This window comes from Lolium rigidum, chromosome 3 (assembly GCF_022539505.1).
Source record: "Lolium rigidum isolate FL_2022 chromosome 3, APGP_CSIRO_Lrig_0.1, whole genome shotgun sequence".
NCBI lineage: Eukaryota > Viridiplantae > Streptophyta > Magnoliopsida > Poales > Poaceae > Lolium > Lolium rigidum.
The window spans coordinates 45,954,103-45,973,406 of record NC_061510.1 but is presented as its reverse complement, the minus strand read 5'-3'; the positions used below and the strand labels follow the sequence as shown (position 1 = coordinate 45,973,406).

The 19,304-nt window shown below is 46.7% G+C and overlaps 1 protein-coding gene across 1 annotated transcript; it reads left to right on the top strand.

Moving 5' to 3' along the window:
* Positions 1–6,903: 6,903 nt before the first annotated feature.
* Positions 6,904–9,538, top strand: LOC124695905 (IQ domain-containing protein IQM2-like). Its single transcript, XM_047228710.1, has 9 exons — positions 6,904–7,352; positions 7,425–7,539; positions 7,654–7,719; positions 7,815–7,903; positions 7,992–8,082; positions 8,217–8,363; positions 8,463–8,555; positions 8,647–8,748; positions 8,849–9,538. The coding sequence occupies exons 1-9, from the start codon at positions 6,904–6,906 to the stop codon at positions 9,536–9,538; spliced, it is 1,842 nt and encodes a 613-aa protein (XP_047084666.1).
* Positions 9,539–19,304: the final 9,766 nt, after the last annotated feature.

Genomic DNA, 19,304 nt, shown 5'->3' with positions numbered 1-19,304 from the left:
ACCAATTCCTCGTCTCCTCGTCCATCATTTCCATGTCGCCGCCGCCCATGAGGAACGCCAAGTCCGTGTTCCTCTTCTTCGCCGCCACCGTCGTCTTCGGCGAGGCGATCCGGGCGCCTTGGTTGGCGAGCATCTCCCGCCACCTGCCGTCGAACTTGTCGTTCCTCCCGTCGGCGTGCGATCTCAAGTCGGCCCAGCACTTGTCGATCGACGCCCGCATCCTGTCGGCGGGATTGTCCGTCCTTTTGAGCTCTTTCTCGCTTCTTCCGGCCGAGCTCGGGCGCCCTTCCGCCGCGCAAGCCGGCGGAGCGTCGGGGTTGTACTGCTCGGTCTTGCTTTTCGAGAGGGACGTGCGAACTTCCTTCCACTTCTCGCACTTCTCGAGGCGGGCGTAGACGTTGAGGAACTTGAACTGCAGGCCGGTGTCGTCCGTGTACATGTCCAAAGCTCGGCGCAGCTGCGGAAAAAAGAGCACGGCGATACGGGTCAGCTAACGACGATGTACCTCGGTGGTGTAGGGCCGGCGGATCATACCCTTTGCTCCATGTCGTGGCCGCTGATCGGCCGTTTGTCGATCTCCTCCTGTACGCCGTGCCATTTGCTGCACGCCGTCTGCATGATCCCCCAATGGGTGGCCATTGCCTTGTCTCCCCGGTACACGTTCATGTTCGTCTTGTTGAAGTAGGGATCGACGAGCTTGCGTTCCTCGTACGCCCGCCTCACTCGAAACCGGTATGTGTCGAACGACTGATTGGCCCCGATTATGCCGTTCGTGGACACGGTCATCCAAGCTTCGGCGAGGCACTCCTCTTCCTTCGGCGTCCATTTGATACGCGGTTCGGCAGGTGGCGAGTCCTTCTTCCTCTTCTTCTTCCCCTTCGACAGGTTGGCGCCGGCTTCAGTTGGCTCTTCTTCTTCCTCGCCTTCTTCTTCGACGGCTTGGCTTCCGTCGGCAACATCCTCCCGATGCTCGTTGCGCGCCGCCACAGCCTGCCGTCGCCCTCGTCTCCTCTTGCGTGAAGAACCCCGGCACGCAGCGGCGGCGGTCATGAAGAACCCCGGGCTCGCAGCGGCGGCGGCGGAGCCGGAGGTGATCATCTCGTGGATCTCCTCATCGTTCGGCGCCGCCATCGCACCGAACGCGAGCGGCCCTCGTCGCAGGCCGGCGAGGTGCCCTCGAACAGGCCGACGCCGACGCCGACGTCAAGCTCGGTCGGCGACGGTGTGGGCTTGGACGGTTGGACGTAGGCGCCCTCTTGGAACACGGCGGTCGGCGACGGCGAGTACAGCGAAGGCGAGAAGGAGGACGGGGAACTTGTTGTACCTTGCGTCGGCCATTGGCCGGGAACACGCCGCCGCTATAGGCCATGCCGATTAACCTCAAGTGTTCGTCTTGGGCCGCCTCCGCCGACCTCTTGGCGGCGGCTCTTTTCACCCTCTCCGCCATGGCGCTTGTTTCCACGTCGCGCCGTTTCTCGTCCGCCGCCCACTCGGCGTTCGACATGCCCGGCGGCTTCGTCTTCTTCTTCCGCATCTTCTCGCCGGCGCCTTCGGCGGCATTGTGGTGGACGAGAAGACGAGGAGGAGAGTGGTGGTGGACGAGAAGACGCCGCCAGGAACCGGAGCCGGAAGACGAGGAGATTGGGGGATTTCGGCGGGAGAGAATGGGGATATGCAAGCAAATTGGAGGGAATGAGGAAATGCAAGCAAATTGGAGGGAAAATCACAGGATTTGGTTTTCCGGTCGCCGACTACGCGGGTCCACACGCCGTTTCGCGCGCTCGTTTCGTCCGAGTCCCCGAGCGCGCCCCGGGGGCCGGGATTGGCGTGGGCTCGCCGGATGGATTAAGGGCCAAATCCGGACGAAAACGAGGAACCGGGGCGCGACCGGGCCGACTTCGCCGTCCGGATGGAAAAACGTCGCCGGGGCCTCGTCGGGGGGACGAGTGGAGATGCTCTTACAATCGAGTAAACGAGGGCGACCTGACAACCTCCTGAACGAAACCTCGCCATCCATCCGATACTTCAACTTGAAGATCGCGCTGTTGGTTCAGCATTGATCTCTGTCCGTTTCTGCACGCGGAATCAATCCAACCCAATCCAGCATGGCCGTGGACTAGCTCCGTCTTATGCTTCAAGGTTTCCATGCAGGATCGAGACGTGTGACTGAAACGCAGCGTAAATATTATCCCAAGGATGTGTTTCCTTTTTGTTTGTCCAGGTACCATGATCTCCAGGAGCTTTCCGACATCAGGAACTACGGTGTTTAATGGTCGACCCTGTGTGTCTGTTTGTACCTCACCGATGAGTCATACTCCTGCCACGCTTTTCCCCTGTTCTGCTCTGAATTCGCAATCACATCTGAATTCCAGCAATGAGTCCGTTATACAATGGTCGGCTGGTCGCGTTCTCGACTTATTGCGGCCTTAATTAGTTGCTGTCCCAGCAATCATTCGAATTCAATCTGGTAACCCCCAAATCCGGTGTCTGTCCATTGTTCATCAACAAAACTTTGCAGTGCACGGGTTGATTGCAAAATGTACGGAGTAGAAGAGATAGAGCGATTGCTTTTACGCCTGTCTTAAGCCTGTGAGAAATGTAAAAGAAGAAGCCGAATCGCTTACATCTACTGCAAGATCCGAGGAGCCTATGGTCGGTAACATCCAAACTTACCCTGGAAGGGTGGACTGACAGGGACGCCGCCAGCTACTTGCATTGGCTCGCAAGCAAGTTCAGTGCAGTGGAACCAGCAGTCGACGCTTTCAGCTCCGATGTTACTGTCCGAGACGATGCCACATAAACATAGTCCAGCAGCTTGCTATGCCTGGCTAGATTTGGTTAGCATCGTTTTCACATAACAAAATTGCAGTCGGCATAGCGTAGTACTCTGATCCTAGGATGGGGGCACTAAGCAACGATTCCGGCCGAGTTCGAGCTCGTCATGATAACTGAAAATGGAGGATGGCGTGATGTCCTTTTCATGCAACTCGAGTGCTGTTTGGTTGGGTCTAGATGAGCCTATTTTTCAGTACGTGCATTTGCTTCAGAGTAATTAAGAATGGAATGGAATGGAAAGTTCATGTTTGGGGAGTATTAAGAATGTAAAGTTCGTGAGGCTCTGTCCCGACGCTGACAATGCAACCTTACCTTTCAGTACGTGCGCATGCTTCAAACTATTTAATAATGAAAAGTTCAATTTTTGGGGGTGTGAGGAAGAGAATGTCCCGACACTGACGATGCAGCGTTTCTTTGTCATATTCGTCTCTGGTGGCTTTGTGTTCTTAACCAAAAAATGGCAACGACTGGGCCGACATTTATTGGCTGGGCTTATGTATGTTTGCGGTGGGCTAAACCCCGATATGACTACCTAGCTCCACAACGGTGAATCCTATTCACCGCCCGCTGCGGGCGCCAGTCAGGCCTGGCCTTTTTTTTTTTTGTTTCAGCTGTTCTTTTTTCCTTCCGGTTTTCATGGTTCAGCGCATTTTCCCCCTTTGGTTTCTGGTTTTACCGGTCGTATTTTCTAAAAAAAATATTTTTTTATCTTTTTGAATTTTATTTTCTCTAGTTTAAATTTTTCTGAATTTAAAATTTATATGAATATGAATTATTTTTTATTTTGAACAATTTGAATAATTTGAACAATTTTCAAATTTGAAATTTTTGGTTTGAACATTTTGCAGATTTGAACTTCTCCAAATTAAATATTTTTAAAATTTTTACTTTTTGTTAAATTTTGGATTTATTCAAAATTTTGAATTTGATTAGAAAAAGTAAAATAATAAACAAAAAAGGCAAGAAGCAAAAAAAAAAGTGGAGAAGACATTTGTGAGGCAAACATGGGCCTGGCCCGGTAGTTAGCCACTTCACGACGTCTCCCTCGCGCTCCGGCTAAGAGCGGGGAATAGGACCTATCGTCCACAACAGCACAACCCTGAGGTGAACCCTCTTTAACGCGCGCGAGCGTGTGCGAATACGCCCCGCACGCACGGGGTGCCCGCTAGGGCCGCGACCCATTTAACGCGGTGTTTGTCTTTTCTAGTTTTGGGACTCGTTCTCACGTTTTAGTTGCTTTTCTTCGGTTCTTAGCTTGGTTTCGCGAGATTTTTTTTTTATTTTTTGTCTACTTTATTTACTCTTTTGATTGAAAATTTGGAAAAAATAATTACATGAACATTTTTAAAATCTAAATATTTTTTAAATTTTAACTTTTTTTAACTTTGAATATTTTTAAAATTTGAATAGTTTTCAAATTTGAACAAATTTTCGAATTTAAACAATTTTAAAATATGACGAATTGTCAAATTTGAACATTTTTTAATCCAAATGTTTTAAGATATGCATTTTGAAAATCTGAAAGGTTTCAAATCTGAAATTTTTTCAATAAAAATAAAATTAATACTCCCTCTGTTCCTAGATATAAGCCATATAGTTTTTTGAGAAAAAAAAAATCTAGAATATAAGGTTTATTGCGTTGCCCCACTAGTATGGACAATATTTTACAGATTTAATTAGGTTTCCTTAGCTTATGCAAAGTCCTCTATTACCTCATGTCAATTACCTAGGGTTAATTCCAGCCAAACATGGTTTAATTTTTTCTAAACTTGTTTTCCTTAATTTCCGTGGCAGAAACTATATGACTTATATTTAGGAACAGAGGAAGTAGGAAAAAGAAAAACTGTTGGAGGAATCAGTTCCCAGGCAGCTGGGCCAGCCCAACATAGGCGCACAGGTGAGCGGGGTATAGGGCCACCACTACCCCAAGCTCCAGAGATTCCGAGTTTGCCGAGAAGCCCAAAGAGGGAGAGAGGATTGAGGAAACATGGACACATTTTTTTGGTGAATTCTATTTGATGCTCGAGGTGAAGTTTTTCTGGTTTTGGGAAGGTTCTTGATCCTTTTGATTTGGTTTTTCTTGGTTTTCCTAGTTTTTAGCCGCGTTTCTCTAGTTTTTCCGGTTATCTCTTGTCTTTCTCTTTTTATTTCTTTTTCCCGTTTTTCTTGTTCAATATTTGATTTTTTTAATATTTTTTTTTACTTTTTTTAATATTCTTATTTTCAAGTCTGAACATTTTTGAAAATCTGAGTTTCTTTTTTCAAATTTTGAACTTTTTTCAAATTTGAAATTTTTAAAAATCTCAACCTTTTCCAAATCCGAACTTTCTATAAATTTGACCATTTTCAAATTAGAACGATTTTAAAACTTTCAAATCTATTTTTTTAATGTGAGCTTTTTTCAAATATGTAAAGTTTGAAATTTTCATACAAAATTATATAAATCGAATAGAAGAAGACACGGGCCTGGCGAAAAGAAGTAGGATATGATGCGATGGAATTAGGCCAGCCCACGCAGGACCGTCCTTGAGTCAACGCGTTGGCCTTCGTGTCAAGCGTCGAATAGGAAACCCCTTTTTTGTCTATTTCTTCATTCTATTTCATATGAGCTACCGGGCAACGGGCTTGGCTCAAAATATCGAATGGCTTTCGCGGATACCGGAGGATCACCGTTCCCAAAATAGGAGTCGTGAGCCTCAAAAGCGTTGATGAGCTCACCTTCTCCCTCTCCACCAAAAATGTCCTAAAAATGCGGCGAAGGGCAGAGCGACCGCCAGCCGACGACACACAACAACGGGGATAGGAAGCTGGGTGTGTACGGGAGATATGGCAAAAGTGTGGAGGTAGACTTTGGGCCTGCCTCTATTTCCGTGGGCCGCTCCTTCTACGACTATGACCTTGACGTCTTGCTTCTATTTGGCCCTCTTAGGAATACAGGTACCCCTATGAATTTGTGATAACTCACAAGTTTTTTTTTATAAAAGAGCTATCCTAACACTTTCAAAAAATAACTCCCCAAGTATATCTTTTCACGAAAAAAGTTTTGCTTCAGTCCTTGTAAACTACTCTTCCCCACAACTACGTTGTCACACATGCAGCTATATATCGCACCTAAACCGTGGTTTAGAAATAACCAATTCTAAGCATGTACATTTTCAATCACAAACGAAGTGTTCTTTGTGAAGGAAACATGTGCATTTTTAACTACATAAAATACGGCATGGGATAGCTATTTAATTTAATTATTACTTTTCACAAAAATATTTTTGCACCTCAAACCTTGCCTTGTTATTTATAGGCTGTAGACCTCAAACAGACAACCTCCGTATTTTGGACATCTGCACATTCTCCGCGGCCATCACCCCATTCACCAATTATGTCTGGTCCCTCCTTAATCTGCTCTAGTTATCCGCTGCAAAAGTTGCTCCTTCTTTGTTACCATTCTGCCTTCAGATGCCTTTCGTCAGGAGGTTCTGCTGGGTGGATATTGTACAAGATGTTTGAAGGCAATGAGGTATGGTGGACGGTTATATGATTTTTGCTCCATAATTTCCTTTCCATGATCCTCTTGGTCACTTGGTTGTATAATGTTTATGCTGGAACAATGTGCACTTGTCAAGAAACAAGCAACAAAATGCGTCGTTTCTAGATATGCATATAGTACTTTTGATGTTTGCATTTGTTCCACATTGTCTGGCATCTGCTTATAAAGATAATAAAAATATGATATACAACGCTTATGAATATATGATCTTAGTATAAGCCAGAGATTAAACATTTATTGCATAAAATCTAGGTTTGGTATGCTTTGATAGGATAGAGAACAATGGAAATGAATTCAAGAAATATGTTGTTAAGACAGATCTGTTAATTCAAATAACCCACATCTGATGTCCTTTTGCTTCCCTTTATTGACATAGTGGGGCGATGCACTCATAAGTCATAATGCACCCGCTTCTGCAGAGATCTGAAAGAAAATAAGCAAGGCTTGCCAGTGGCAGAGGAGGAACAGACCTAAGGCAAAGGCAAACAAAGAAACTGCCACGTATTTAACATTTAATCAGAAAAATGGGTCTGTCGATCTCATACCCACCAGATGACTACCTTCCAGAGGATGACGAGGACTCGGATAGGCTATTTGTCCGGTCCTTCAGCTTGGACATTCTCAGCAGTCTCGACAGCCCTGAATCGTCACCAGAATATCTCGATGCCGTGAGCTCTAGGGAGCATACGTTAAAAGGGTCCTTAAATGCTAGGAGAAAAGAGTGTCACCCATTACATGTCGAAACCACAATATCCGTGGTGAGTCCTAAACCAGAGAGAGACTGTTCTAACCATAAGCACGGTTATGGCATTCCAAAATATGGGAACACAGATTACCTGTCACCAAATTCTCCGGTGGTCGCTATGGTTAGCCCACAGCACCAGGATGCAGCACTAAGGGTGCAGAAGGTATACAAGAGCTTCAGGACAAGACGGCAGCTTGCTGATTGCGCTGTTCTTGTCGAACAACGGTGGTATGTTACAGTTTCATGCGCTGTTTCTGTCACTGGTGTAATGATGCCTGATATGTGTGACCCCGAATGCAGGTGGAAAGTGCTAGATTTCGCATTGCTCAAGCGCAGTTCAGTGTCATTCTTCGAGGTAGAGAAGCCGGAGACTGCCCTATCAAGATGGTCTCGTGCTAGAATAAGAGCTGCCAAGGTATGTCTCACATTATGCCTTAAATCTTGCGGTCTTGTTTTTCTTAAAGACCAATAGCATATGATAACTGAATAGTGAACTCATATGGATGGTCATTCCTTGTTGTATCTTCAGGTAGGGAAAGGTTTGTCGAAGGATGAAAAGGCTCAGAAACTCGCACTTCAGCACTGGCTAGAAGCAGTATGACTCAAACACTATCCAACACTTTCCTTAAACGCTATCCGACAATAGAACTGCACACATCAAACTTAAATTCCTTAGTGTTTCATGGGCAGATTGACCCTCGACACCGGTATGGCCACAACCTCCACTACTATTACCAAAGCTGGCTTCGCTGTGACAGCCAACAACCTTTCTTCTACTGGTACAGTTCATGCTGAACTCTATACATTATCTGTGAACAGAGATCGACAAATACAAGCTCATGGTTTCTGAAAGTCTGTTTGTGGTAGGTTGGATATAGGTGAAGGAAAGGAGGTTAATCTTGAGAACCACTGCCCAAGATGGAAGCTGCTGCAGCAATGCATCAGGTATCTTGGCCCAGTAAGTTGCTGCGACCTGTAGACCAATCAATCTGAAATCTCAAACTAGAAAACGTTAGTAGCGTTTAAACAAACATACAAACAAAAGGAGACAGCATGTTACATCTCTGAACAAGGCGTTGTTACTTTATGCAGAAAGAGAGGGAGTTCTACGAGGTAATAATCGAGAATAAGAAGATGATGTACAAGCTGAGCCGCAAGATTGTCGACACCTCCGACGGCCCAAAAGATGCAAAATGGATCTTTGTGTTGAGCACGACGAAAGATTTGTACATAGGCTCGGTAATAGAATAGTAGCATTTGCCGCTTGTCAGTAGTACTCCACCAGTACCTAACCCATGATATTTACCTGCAACTGATGAAATAAGGCCATTGTTGCAGAAGAACAAAGGCACATTTCAGCACTCCAGCTTCCTTGCCGGTGGAGCCACATCTGCCGCCGGGAGACTAGTCGTGGCCGAGGGAATCCTAAAGGTGACTGGGTCTGCATATTTCAACTGATGTCACAGTTTTATGTTTACAGTTCCAAACTCACCTGTCTGATTCAGTCACCCTTCATCTTCAGGCTGTCTGGCCTCATAGCGGGCACTACAGGCCCACGGAGGCGAACTTCCGGGAGTTCATGAAGTATCTCAGGAAGAGGGACGTCGATCTCACCAATGTGAAGGTGAGGAGACCTATCTGAATCTTTCTCTGATGAAGAACAGCGATATATTGGCACACTTGTCTGATGCAATTCAAATTTTCTGTTGCCGGAAATGCTACAGTTGAGCCCGTCAGAAGGCGAGGAGGACGAGTGGCCCAGGCAGAGGGGTAGCCTCACCCAGCCAGACCTAACACCGGAGACCAGCAAGCCAGAGAAGCAGCAGGACACCCAGCCCCCTCGCGCCGACAAGAAGAAGAAAGTCAAAATCGCTCCGACCACGCCACCTACCACCAGCGGCGGCGAGACGGGCGTTGGCTCGCCGGGGATGAAGAGATCCTCGTCGGGCACCCGGCTGCAGCGGAAGCGGCCGCCGAGGCTGACCGTGAGCAAGGACCGGCTGGGAAAGGGCGCGGCGGAGCAGGACGCCGGCGCGTTCGGGGACTGCCTGGACTTCTGCAAGGAGAACCTGTTCAGGAGCCTCGGCGCCGAGGGCGAGGAGGTTGTGGCTGTGGCGGAGGAGAAGATCATGCACAGGATCAACTCCAAGATGGTGCAGAGATCGTACCAGCTCGGGCAGCAGCTGTCGCTCCGGTGGACCACGGGCGCGGGGCCCCGGATCGGGTGCGTTCGCGACTACCCGCCGGAGCTGCAGTTCCGGTCGCTGGAGCAGGTCAGCCTGTCCCCGCGCGGCGGTGCCGGACCGCCCAGGTTGGGGCAGAAGAGCCCGTGCGCGCCGCCCCTCGCGTCGTCGCCCCTCGGCGCGGCCGGGATCCCCGCGGCGCCGCCGCTTCTGCAGCACGGCGCGGCGTAGAGGTGAGTGCGGAATGCGGGTAGTGGGCGAGGTGATTCTTTACAAGTGTAAAAGTTGAGAATGCGCGCGGCGGCGCGCACGGCAGTGCGCGAGACGCTAGTGGATTAGTACTGTACAGAACAATTGAGGAAAACTCTGAAGATGGTTTGAAACTCTCACAAATTTTGGGAACACTTGTAGTCTTGTACCCTGAATTGATAAGGGAAGCGCTGGCCGTCGGTCGCTAGATAAGAGCATCTCCACTCTTCCCCAAAGTGTCCCCAAACCGCGTCGGATTGAACGTTTGGGGACGTGTTTCGTTCGTGCTGCGTTTGGAGGACGTTGCTCCCCAGTCGCGTCCCCCAAATAAAATTTCGGAAATTTTAAACTTAAACGAGATTCGATTAGATTCGTCTAAACTTGGCATATATTACATAGATTCGAACGAAATTTGACTAAATTTAAACTAAATCTAATCTAGAAGTACTTACGGCGGCCGGAGGCGTCGTAGTACTGGTGGAAGTTATGCATGTCGTCGGTGACGACCTCCTACTTGACGTGCTCGTCGACGGGCTCGTCCTTCACCAAGCCGCTTGGTCCTGCCTCGCCGTCGTCGGTGAGGTCCACCAGCGGCTTGCCGGAGTCGCGGATGGACATGGCGATCGCCATGTCGAGGTCGCCCCTCCAGACGTCCTTGTCGTTCATTGACGCCAAGCACGCCGCCCGCAACCCTGAGCAGTCCTCGGGGTCGTCGCTGCTGGCGATGAGCCGCTGCCGCCGCTCGTACTCCGCCGCCAGCCGCCGCTCGCGACGCTTCCTCCGGCTCCTCCTTCACCTCCGGCTTCGGGATGAGGAGGGCGTCGCCACGCCTCTCTTGCTGCCGCCGGCTGCCGCTGCCGCCACGCCTCGTGTTGACGGGCGTCGCCGGCTCCTCCTTCACCACGCGTTTGGGGACGCTGTAGGGCGCCGAGCAGTACGACGAGGACGGCGTCGATCGGGCGGTCCTGAGAAAGAAGAGTTCGAGGAGGACGATTATGTGGTCCTCCTCGGCTGCCATTGCGGTGGTCCTCCTCGAGGAGACGGTGGCGGTGATGGCGGCGTCTCCAACCTTGGAGCGCCGTTGCGGATGACGTTGTCGAGGGTGCGCCCCGGAACGCCCCAGAACAGGGCGCGGCCGTCCTTGTTCCAGCTGTTGGGCCCGCCGACGAGGCCGGTGGTGCTGTACATCTCGACGTCGTACTTGGCCTTAAAGTACGTCGCCCACCAGTCGTCATTGTCGTTGGCCGCCCATGTCGGATCCGCCCGCTCCTCGTCGGTGAGTTGACCCCGCCGGGCCTTGATGCCATCCCTCCATTGGTCCGTCCCCGGCTTCGGCGGCGGCGCGACGCCAATGCCGTTCACGGCCATCTTCCAGCCGCCGCTGCTTGGCAGCCGCATGTCCGGCGGGACTGGATATCGGGCGTGGTACAGCGCCCACGCCTCCGCCACGGTTAGGCTGCCGCGGCCGAAGCCGTTCGCCGCGGCGATCTTGCGGGAGGACGAGGTCGACATTGTTTGGAGCGGCGAGGAGAAGATCTGGGAGGGGGGAGGCGGCGGCGCCGAGAAGGTTTGGGAGCGGTGAGAGATTGGGATGAACCGCAGGGCGTCTTAATGTACAGCGGCGGCAGCGGGTGGTTGCACGCAATAACGCCGGCGCGGACGGCCACACGGCCATGCACGACGAGACGTGTCCCTGCGTCGCCTGGGAAACCACGGACGCCAATAACATCGCTTGACCAAAGGTAGGCGACGGGGTTTTAGCCTTCCGAGCCCCTGACGCGTCGGGCCCGCGTCGCTTCGCCTCGCTTTTTGGTGTGTCCGGCGTGCCCGGTGCGTCCCTTGTGGGACGGGGACGGGCTCGGGGCCGGACACCGTACGGGCCGCGCCGGACAAAAATCGGCTTTGGGGGACACGGCTAGAACGGTTTTTTTGTCCGGCATGCCCCAAATAGCTTTGGGGGACGCGACTGGAGATACTCTAAGTTACTAAAATTCGGTTGCAGTTCGCGCCGTAGGATCGTGATCCGACGATCACAGCAAGCCGTGACGCAGTTTTGTGTTTGGGCCCCTCGGTTTTTTGTTAATTTACCCGCGGTCCCGATCTTTCCAGTAAAACTAACATATATATCTATTTGGTCACGTAACTTCCTAATAATTACAACAAATATGCTACCGTGCTGATTTACCCCTAGGCCAGAGGGTATAACAACAAAAAGAAATCACCCCCCATACAATAAAAAATTACTATTACAACAAAAATATCGAAAAAAAGAGTACTACAATAAAGTGGTTAAAACAACATTTTTTTGCCGTAGATCGATTTACAACAAAAACAGCTAATAATATTAACAAAAAATGCAAGCGATTACAACAAAAATCCACCATCAGTGAAAATTGGTCAAGCAACAATTAACTTTCTACATATTGAATTACAATAAAAATCGATATCTATTTAAATCACAATCGATTACAACAAAAAAATCACTTGGTTATTGGCGACAATAAAATCTACAAAAGAATTCCAATAAAAATGTTGGTTGTTTACAACAATAGTCAATAATAAAAAACAACAAAAATATTGGCTATTTACAGCACATGATTTTTTCTCCAGGTTCATTTACAACACAAAAATCTATGTTAACAAAAATACCAAACGATTAACACAATAAAATCATGTGTTTTCAGCAAAAATAAAGAAGCTACCAAGAAATAAGCAGCAGCGTTCCAGGTTGCAGGCCTTGCAGGCCTGTACCTAGCTTCTTTCTTTTATTAAAACAGGCTCGAAGGAAGTTACGGGATGGGCGAGCAAGCGGACTAATGGGCCGTCATGTAGCGCCAGCTAGTGGGTCAGATGATTTCTGGGCAAGCGAAGGAGGTGCCGCGTGCGCGAGAGGGACCGATTTTCTGGCTTTGTTCGATCGAACGAACGGAAGCGTTTTCCAATTGATAAACTACCCAAATCCTCTAAGAGCATCTCCACCGGCGCGCCCCATAGAGGCCCTGATAGCGTTTGGGGGCCGGCACCGAAAATAGCTCACACCGGCGTGCCCCAAATAGCGTCGACCCTTTTTCGAGTCCAATAGAAGCGCTGGCAACCCCGTACCGGCCCCTTCGGGCGCGACGGCGCCTCGCAGCACAATTTTTTTTGGGTGTGGGAGCTGCCTGTCAGTGATGCCAGGGCGCCGCGCGGGAGATTTACCGCCAAGACGCCGGGCTGGAAACTCACCCGCCACAATGCCGCGCGGGAAACTCTCCTGCCATGATGCCGCGTGCGAGGTTTCCTGCCTCGCCGCCGGTCTATATTATCCCTCCTCCCCCGCCTCATTGGTGAAAAAATCTAAACCCTAAAAAATACCACAATGTTCGATTCGTGGGAGGAGTCGGTGCTAGAGGCGGCCGTACAAGTCGGGGAGGAGGACCCGTAGCTCACAGAGTTCGAGGCGTGGGAGGAGGCGGCGCTAGCGGTGACAGTCGATCATTTGTCGCGGACGAGTAGTGATGTCTACTCACGCTTCTTTTCCTGTAGAAAGTGTTGGGCCTCCAAGAGCAGAGGTTTGTAGAACAGCATCAAGTTTTCCCTTAAGTGGATCACCCAAGGTTTATCGAACTCAGGGAGGAAGAGGTCAAAGATATCCCTCTCAAGCAACCCCGCAATCACGATACAAGAAGTCTCTTGTGTCCCCAACACACCTAATACACTTGTAAGATGTATAGGTGCACTAGTTCGGCGAAGAGATAGTAAAACACGAGTGGTATAGATGATGGTAATATTGCGGGAAGTAAAGATGCAGAAAAACAAGTAAACAAGCGGTGCCGTAAAATAGCTTGCTGGCATGGGAAGCAATTCTCTGTGGTGTAACTTATTCGGAAACAAGGCCTAGGGATCATACTTTCACTAGTGGACACTCTCAACATTGATAACATAACTGAATAAACAAATATTACTTTCTCTACACTCTCTTGCTGGATGACAAACACCATTCATTGTGTAGGGCTACAAGAGCACCTCAATGCCGGAGTTAACAAGCTCCACAACATTCGATGTTCATATTTAAATAACCTTAGAGTGCATAATAGATCATTGCAATTTAGACCGAGAACTAACATAGCGCACACACTCGTCACCATTACACTATGAAAGGGGGAATAGATCACATCAATACTATCATAGTAATAGTTAACTCCATAATCTACAAGAGATTACAATCATAACCTATGCCAAGTACTACATGATGCACACACTGTCACCATTACATCATGAAGGAGGAATAGAATACTTTAATAACATCACTAGAGTAGCACATAGATGATATTCAACTAGATCACAAATCTCATGATCACATAAAGATCACATGGGAGAGAGAGATGAACCACATAGCTACCGGTACAACTCTTAGCCTCGAGGGAGAACTACTCCCTCCTCATCATGGAAGACAGCAGCAGCGATGAAGATGGCGGTGGTGTCGATGGAGATGCCTTCCGGGGGCACTTCCCCGTCCCGGCAGCGTGCCGGAATAGAGACTTCTGTCCCCAGATCTTGGCTTCGCGATGGCGGCGGCTCTGGAAGGTTTCTCGTACCGTGGCTTCTTCTCTTAGGGTTTTCGCGACGGAGTCCTTAAGTAGGAGAAAGGGCAGCCTCGGAGGGGGTCTGGGGCAGCCAAACAACAGGGGGGCGCGCCCCCCCTTGGGCCGCGCCGCCACCATGTGTGGTGGCCCTGGGCCTCTCCTCTGGCCCCTCTCCGGTGTTCTGGAAGCTTCGTGAAATTATAAGATACTGGTCGTTGATTTCGTACAATTCCGAGAATATTTCCTTACTAGGATTTCTGAAACCAAAAACAGCAGAAAACAGGAACTGGCACTTCGGCATCTCGTTAATAGGTTAGTTCCGGAAAATGCATAAAAATGATAGAAAGTGTGAACAAAACATGTAGGTATTGTCATAAAACTAGCATGGAACATAAGAAATTATAGATACGTTTGAGACGTATCAAGCATCCCCAAGCTTAGTTCCTGCTCGCCCTCGAGTAGGTAAACGATAACAAGGATAATTTCTTAAGTGACATGCTACCAACATAATCTTGATCAATACTATTGTAAAGCATATGAGATGAATGCAGCGATTCAAAGCAATGGTAAAGACAATGAGTAAACAACTGAACCATATAGCAAAGACTTTTCATGAATAGTACTTTCAAGACAAGCATCAATAAGTCTTGCATAAGAGTTAACTCATAAAGCAGTAGATTCAAAGTAGAAGCATTGAAGCAACACAAAGGATGATTAAGTTTCAGCAATTGCTTTCAACTTGTAACATGTATATCTCATGGATAGTTGTCAGCATAAAGCAATATAACAAGTGCAATAGGTAAACATGTAAGAATCAATGCACAGTTGACACAAGTGTTTGCTTCTAAGATGGAAGGAAGTAGGTAAACTGACTCAACATAAAGTAAAAGAATGGCCCTTCGCAGAGGGAAGCATGTTTTACTATTTTTGTGCTAGAGCTTTTCATTTTGAAAACATAGAAACAATTTTGTCAACGGTAGTAATAAATCATATGTGTTATGTATGAGATATCCTATAAGTTGCAAGCCTCATGCATAGTATACCAATAGTGCTCGCACCTTGTCCTAATTAGCTTGGATTAACACGGATTATCATTGCATAACATATGTTTCAACCAAGTGTCACAAAGGGGTACCTCTATGCCGCATGTACAAAGGTCTAAGGAGAAAGTTCGCATTGGATTTCTCGCTTTTTGATTATTCTCAACTTAGACATCCATACCGGGACAACATAGACAACAGATAATGGACTCCTCTTTAATGCATAAGCATTTAACAACAGATAATATTCTCATAAGAGATTGAGGATTAATTGTCCAAACTGAAACTTCCACCATGATTCATGGCTTTAGTTAGCGGCCCAATGTTCTTCTCTAACAATATGCATACCCAAACCATTTGATCATGAAAATCGCCCTTACTTCAGACAAGACGAACATGCATAGCAACTCACATGATATTCAACAAAGGTGTAAAAGTTGATGGCGTCCCCAGAAACATGGTTACCGCTCAACAAGCAACTTATAAGAAATAAGATACATAGCTACATATTCTTCACCACAATAGTTTTTTAAGGTTATTTTCCCATGAGCTATATATTGTAAAGGCAAAGAATATAATTTTAAAGGTAGCACTCAAGTAATTTACTTTGGAATGGCAGAGAAATACCATGTAGTAGGTAGGTATGGTGGACACAAATGGCATAGTTTTTGGCTCAAGGATATGGATGCACGAGAAGAATTCCTCTCAATACAAGGCTTAGGCTAGCAAGGTTGTTTGAAGCAAACTCAAGTATAAACGGGTACAGCAAAACTTACATAAGAACATATTGCAAGCATTATAAGACTCTACACTGTCTTCCTTGTTGTTCAAACACCTTAACCAGAAAATATCTAGACTCTAGAGAGACCAATCATGCAAACCAAATTTTAACAAGCTCTATGTAGTTCTTCATTAATAGGTGCAAAGTACATGATGCAAGAGCTTAAACATGATCTATATGAGCACAACAATTGCCAAGTATCAAATTATTCAAGAAATTATACCAATTACCACATGAAGCATTTTCTGTTTCCAACCATATAACAGTCAACGAAGCGGTTTTCAACTCCGCCATGAACATTAAAAGTAAAGCTAAGAACACTAGTGTTCATATGAACAAGCGGAGAGTGTCTCTCTCCCACACAAGCATGAATTTATTCAAACAAAACAAAAACAAACAGACGCTCCAAGTAAAGTACATAAGATGTGATGGAATAAAAATATAGTTTCACTAGAGATGACCTGATAAGTTGTCGATGAAGAAGGGGATGCCTTCGGCATCCCCAAGCTTAGACGCTTGAGTCTTCTTGAAATATGCAGGGATGAACCACGGGGGCATCCCCAAGCTTAGACTTTTCACTCCTCTTGATCATAGTATATCATCCTCCTCTTTTGATCCTTGAAAACTTCCTCCACACCAAACTCGAAACAAACTCATTAGAGGGTTAGTGCATAATCAAAAATTCACATGTTCAGAGGTAATTTAACACTTCAGGACATTGCCCAAAGCTACTGGAAGTCAATGGAACAAAGAAATCCATCCAACACAGCAAAAGAGGCAATGCGAAATAAAAGGCAGAATCTGTCAAAACAGAACAGTCCGTAAAGACGAATTTTTATGGGGCACTTAACTTGCTCAGATGAAAAAGCTCAAAACTAATGAAAGTTGCGTACATATCTGAGGAACACGCACGTAAATTGGAAGATTTTTCTGAGTTACCTACAGAGAGCCCTGCCCAAATTCGTGACAGATAGAAATCTGTTTCTGCGCAGAAATCCAAATCTAGTATCAACCTTCTATTAGAGACTTCACTTGGCACGACATTGCAATAAAATAAAGATAAGGAGAGGTTGCTACAGTAGTAACAACTTCCAAGACACAACAAAACAGTAGTAAAAATAAAATCATGGGTTATCTCCCAAGAAGTGCTTTCTTTATAGCCATTAAGATGGGCTCAGTAATTTCAATGATGCACTCCCAAGAAATAAGAGTTGAAGCAAAACAGAGCATAAAAAAGCAAATTCAAAACACATTTAAGTCTAACCCACTTCCTATGAAAAGGAATCTTGTAAATAAACAAATTCATGAAGCATAATGCAACAAGCATAGGAAGATAAAACCAGTGTAACTTCAAAAATTTCAGCATATGGAGAGGTGTTTTAGTAACATGAAAATTTCTACAACCATATTTTCCTCTCTCATAAAGATTTTCAGTAGCATCATGAACAAACTCAACAATATAACTATTAAATGAAACATTCTTATCATGAGCTATATGCATAAAATTATTACTCTCCACATAAGCATAATCAATTTTATTAGTTGTAGTGGGAGCAAATTCAACAAAGTAGCTATCATTATTATTCTCATCAAGTGTAGGAGGCATAGTATAATCATAATAAAATTTACTCTCCATAGTAGGCGGCACCAAAAGACCACTATCATTATAATCATCATAAATAGGAGGCAAAGTATCATCAAAGAAAATTTTCTCCTCAATGCTTGGGGGACTAAAAATGTCATGCTCATCAAAACCAGCTTCCCCAAGCTTAGAATTTTCCATATCATTAGCAACAATGGTGTTCAAAGCGTTCATACTAATATCATTGCCACTAGCATGCAAATAAGATTCCATAGGTTTTTTAATTTTCGCAGCAAACAATCCATGTCTTAACTCAGGAAATAAAATAAAAAACTCACTGTTATTTTCCATTATGCCTAACTAGTGAAATAAAAACAAGAAACAAAAAGATGCAATTGCAGGATCTAAAGGAAATAGCTTCGAGCACACACAATGGCACCAGAAAATAACTTAGTTACCTGGGACCGGAGTATGAGTGCCATTTACCTTTCCTCCCCGGCAACGGCGCCAGAAAATAGCTTGATGTCTACTCACGCTTCTTTTCCTGTAGACAGTGTTGGGCCTCCAAGAGCAGAGGTTTGTAGAACAGCAGCAAGTTTTCTCTTAAGTGGATCACCCAAGGTTTATCGAACTCAGGGAGGAAGAGGTCAAAGATATCCCTCTCAAGCAACCCTCGCAATCACGATACAAGAAGTCTCTTGTGTCCCCAACACACCTAATACACTTGTCGGATGTATAGATGCACTAGTTCAGCGAAGAGATAGTAAAACACGGGTGGTATAGATGATGGTAATATTGCAGGAAGTAAAGATGCGATAAAACGAGTAAACAAGCGGTGCCGGAAAATAGCTTGCTCGGCGTGGGAAGCAATTCTCGTGGTGTAACTTATTCGGAAACAAGGCCTAGGGATCATACTTTCACTAGTGGACACTCTCAACATTGATCACATAACCGAATAAACAAATACTACTTTCTCTACACTCTCTTGTTGGATGACAAACACCATTCATTGTGTAGGGCTACAAGAGCACCTCAATGCCGGAGTTAACAAGCTCCACAATATTCGATGTTCATATTTAAATAACCTTAGAGTGCATAATAGATCATTGAAATTTAGATCGAGAACTAACATAGCGCACACACTGTCACCATTACACTATGAAAGGGGGAATAGATCACATCAATACTATCATAGTAATAGTTAACTCCATAATCTACAAGAGATTACAATCATAACCTTTGCCAAGTACTACATGATGCACACACTGTCACCATTACATCATGAAGGAGGAATAGAATACTTTAATAACATCACTAGAGTAGCACATAGATGATATTCAACTAGATCACAAAGCTCATGATCACATAAAGATCACATGGGAGAGAGAGATGAACCACATAGCTACCGGTACAGCCCTTAGCCTCGAGGGAGAACTACTCCCTCCTCATCATGGAAGACAGCAGCGGCGATGAAGATGGCGGTGGTGTCGATGGAGATGCCTTCCGGGGGCACTTCCCCGTCCCGGCAGCGTGCCGGAACAGAGACTTCTGTCCCCCCAGATCTTGGCTTCACGATGGCGGCGGCTCTGGAAGGTTTCTCGTACCGTGGCTTCTTCTCTTAGGGTTTTCGCGATGGAGTCCTTAAGTAGGCGGAAGGTGTTGCCTGCCAAAACCCACCGGCGAGCACCGACGAGCAACACGGAGAGCCGGGAGGCTCCCAGGACTGCTGGTGGGCCCTGGTCCCTCGGGCGACGGCCCGCAATGCTCTGGCACACGTCCT

Coding starts and splice junctions, on each gene's coding strand:
- LOC124695905 (XM_047228710.1), top strand. CDS start 6,904: ATGGGTCTGTCGATCTCATACCCACCAGATGACTACCTTCCAGAGGAT. Junction 8,364..8,462: donor AAGATTTGTACATAGGCTCG/GTAATAGAATAG, acceptor CCATTGTTGCAG/AAGAACAAAGGCACATTTCA. Junction 8,749..8,848: donor TCGATCTCACCAATGTGAAG/GTGAGGAGACCT, acceptor GAAATGCTACAG/TTGAGCCCGTCAGAAGGCGA.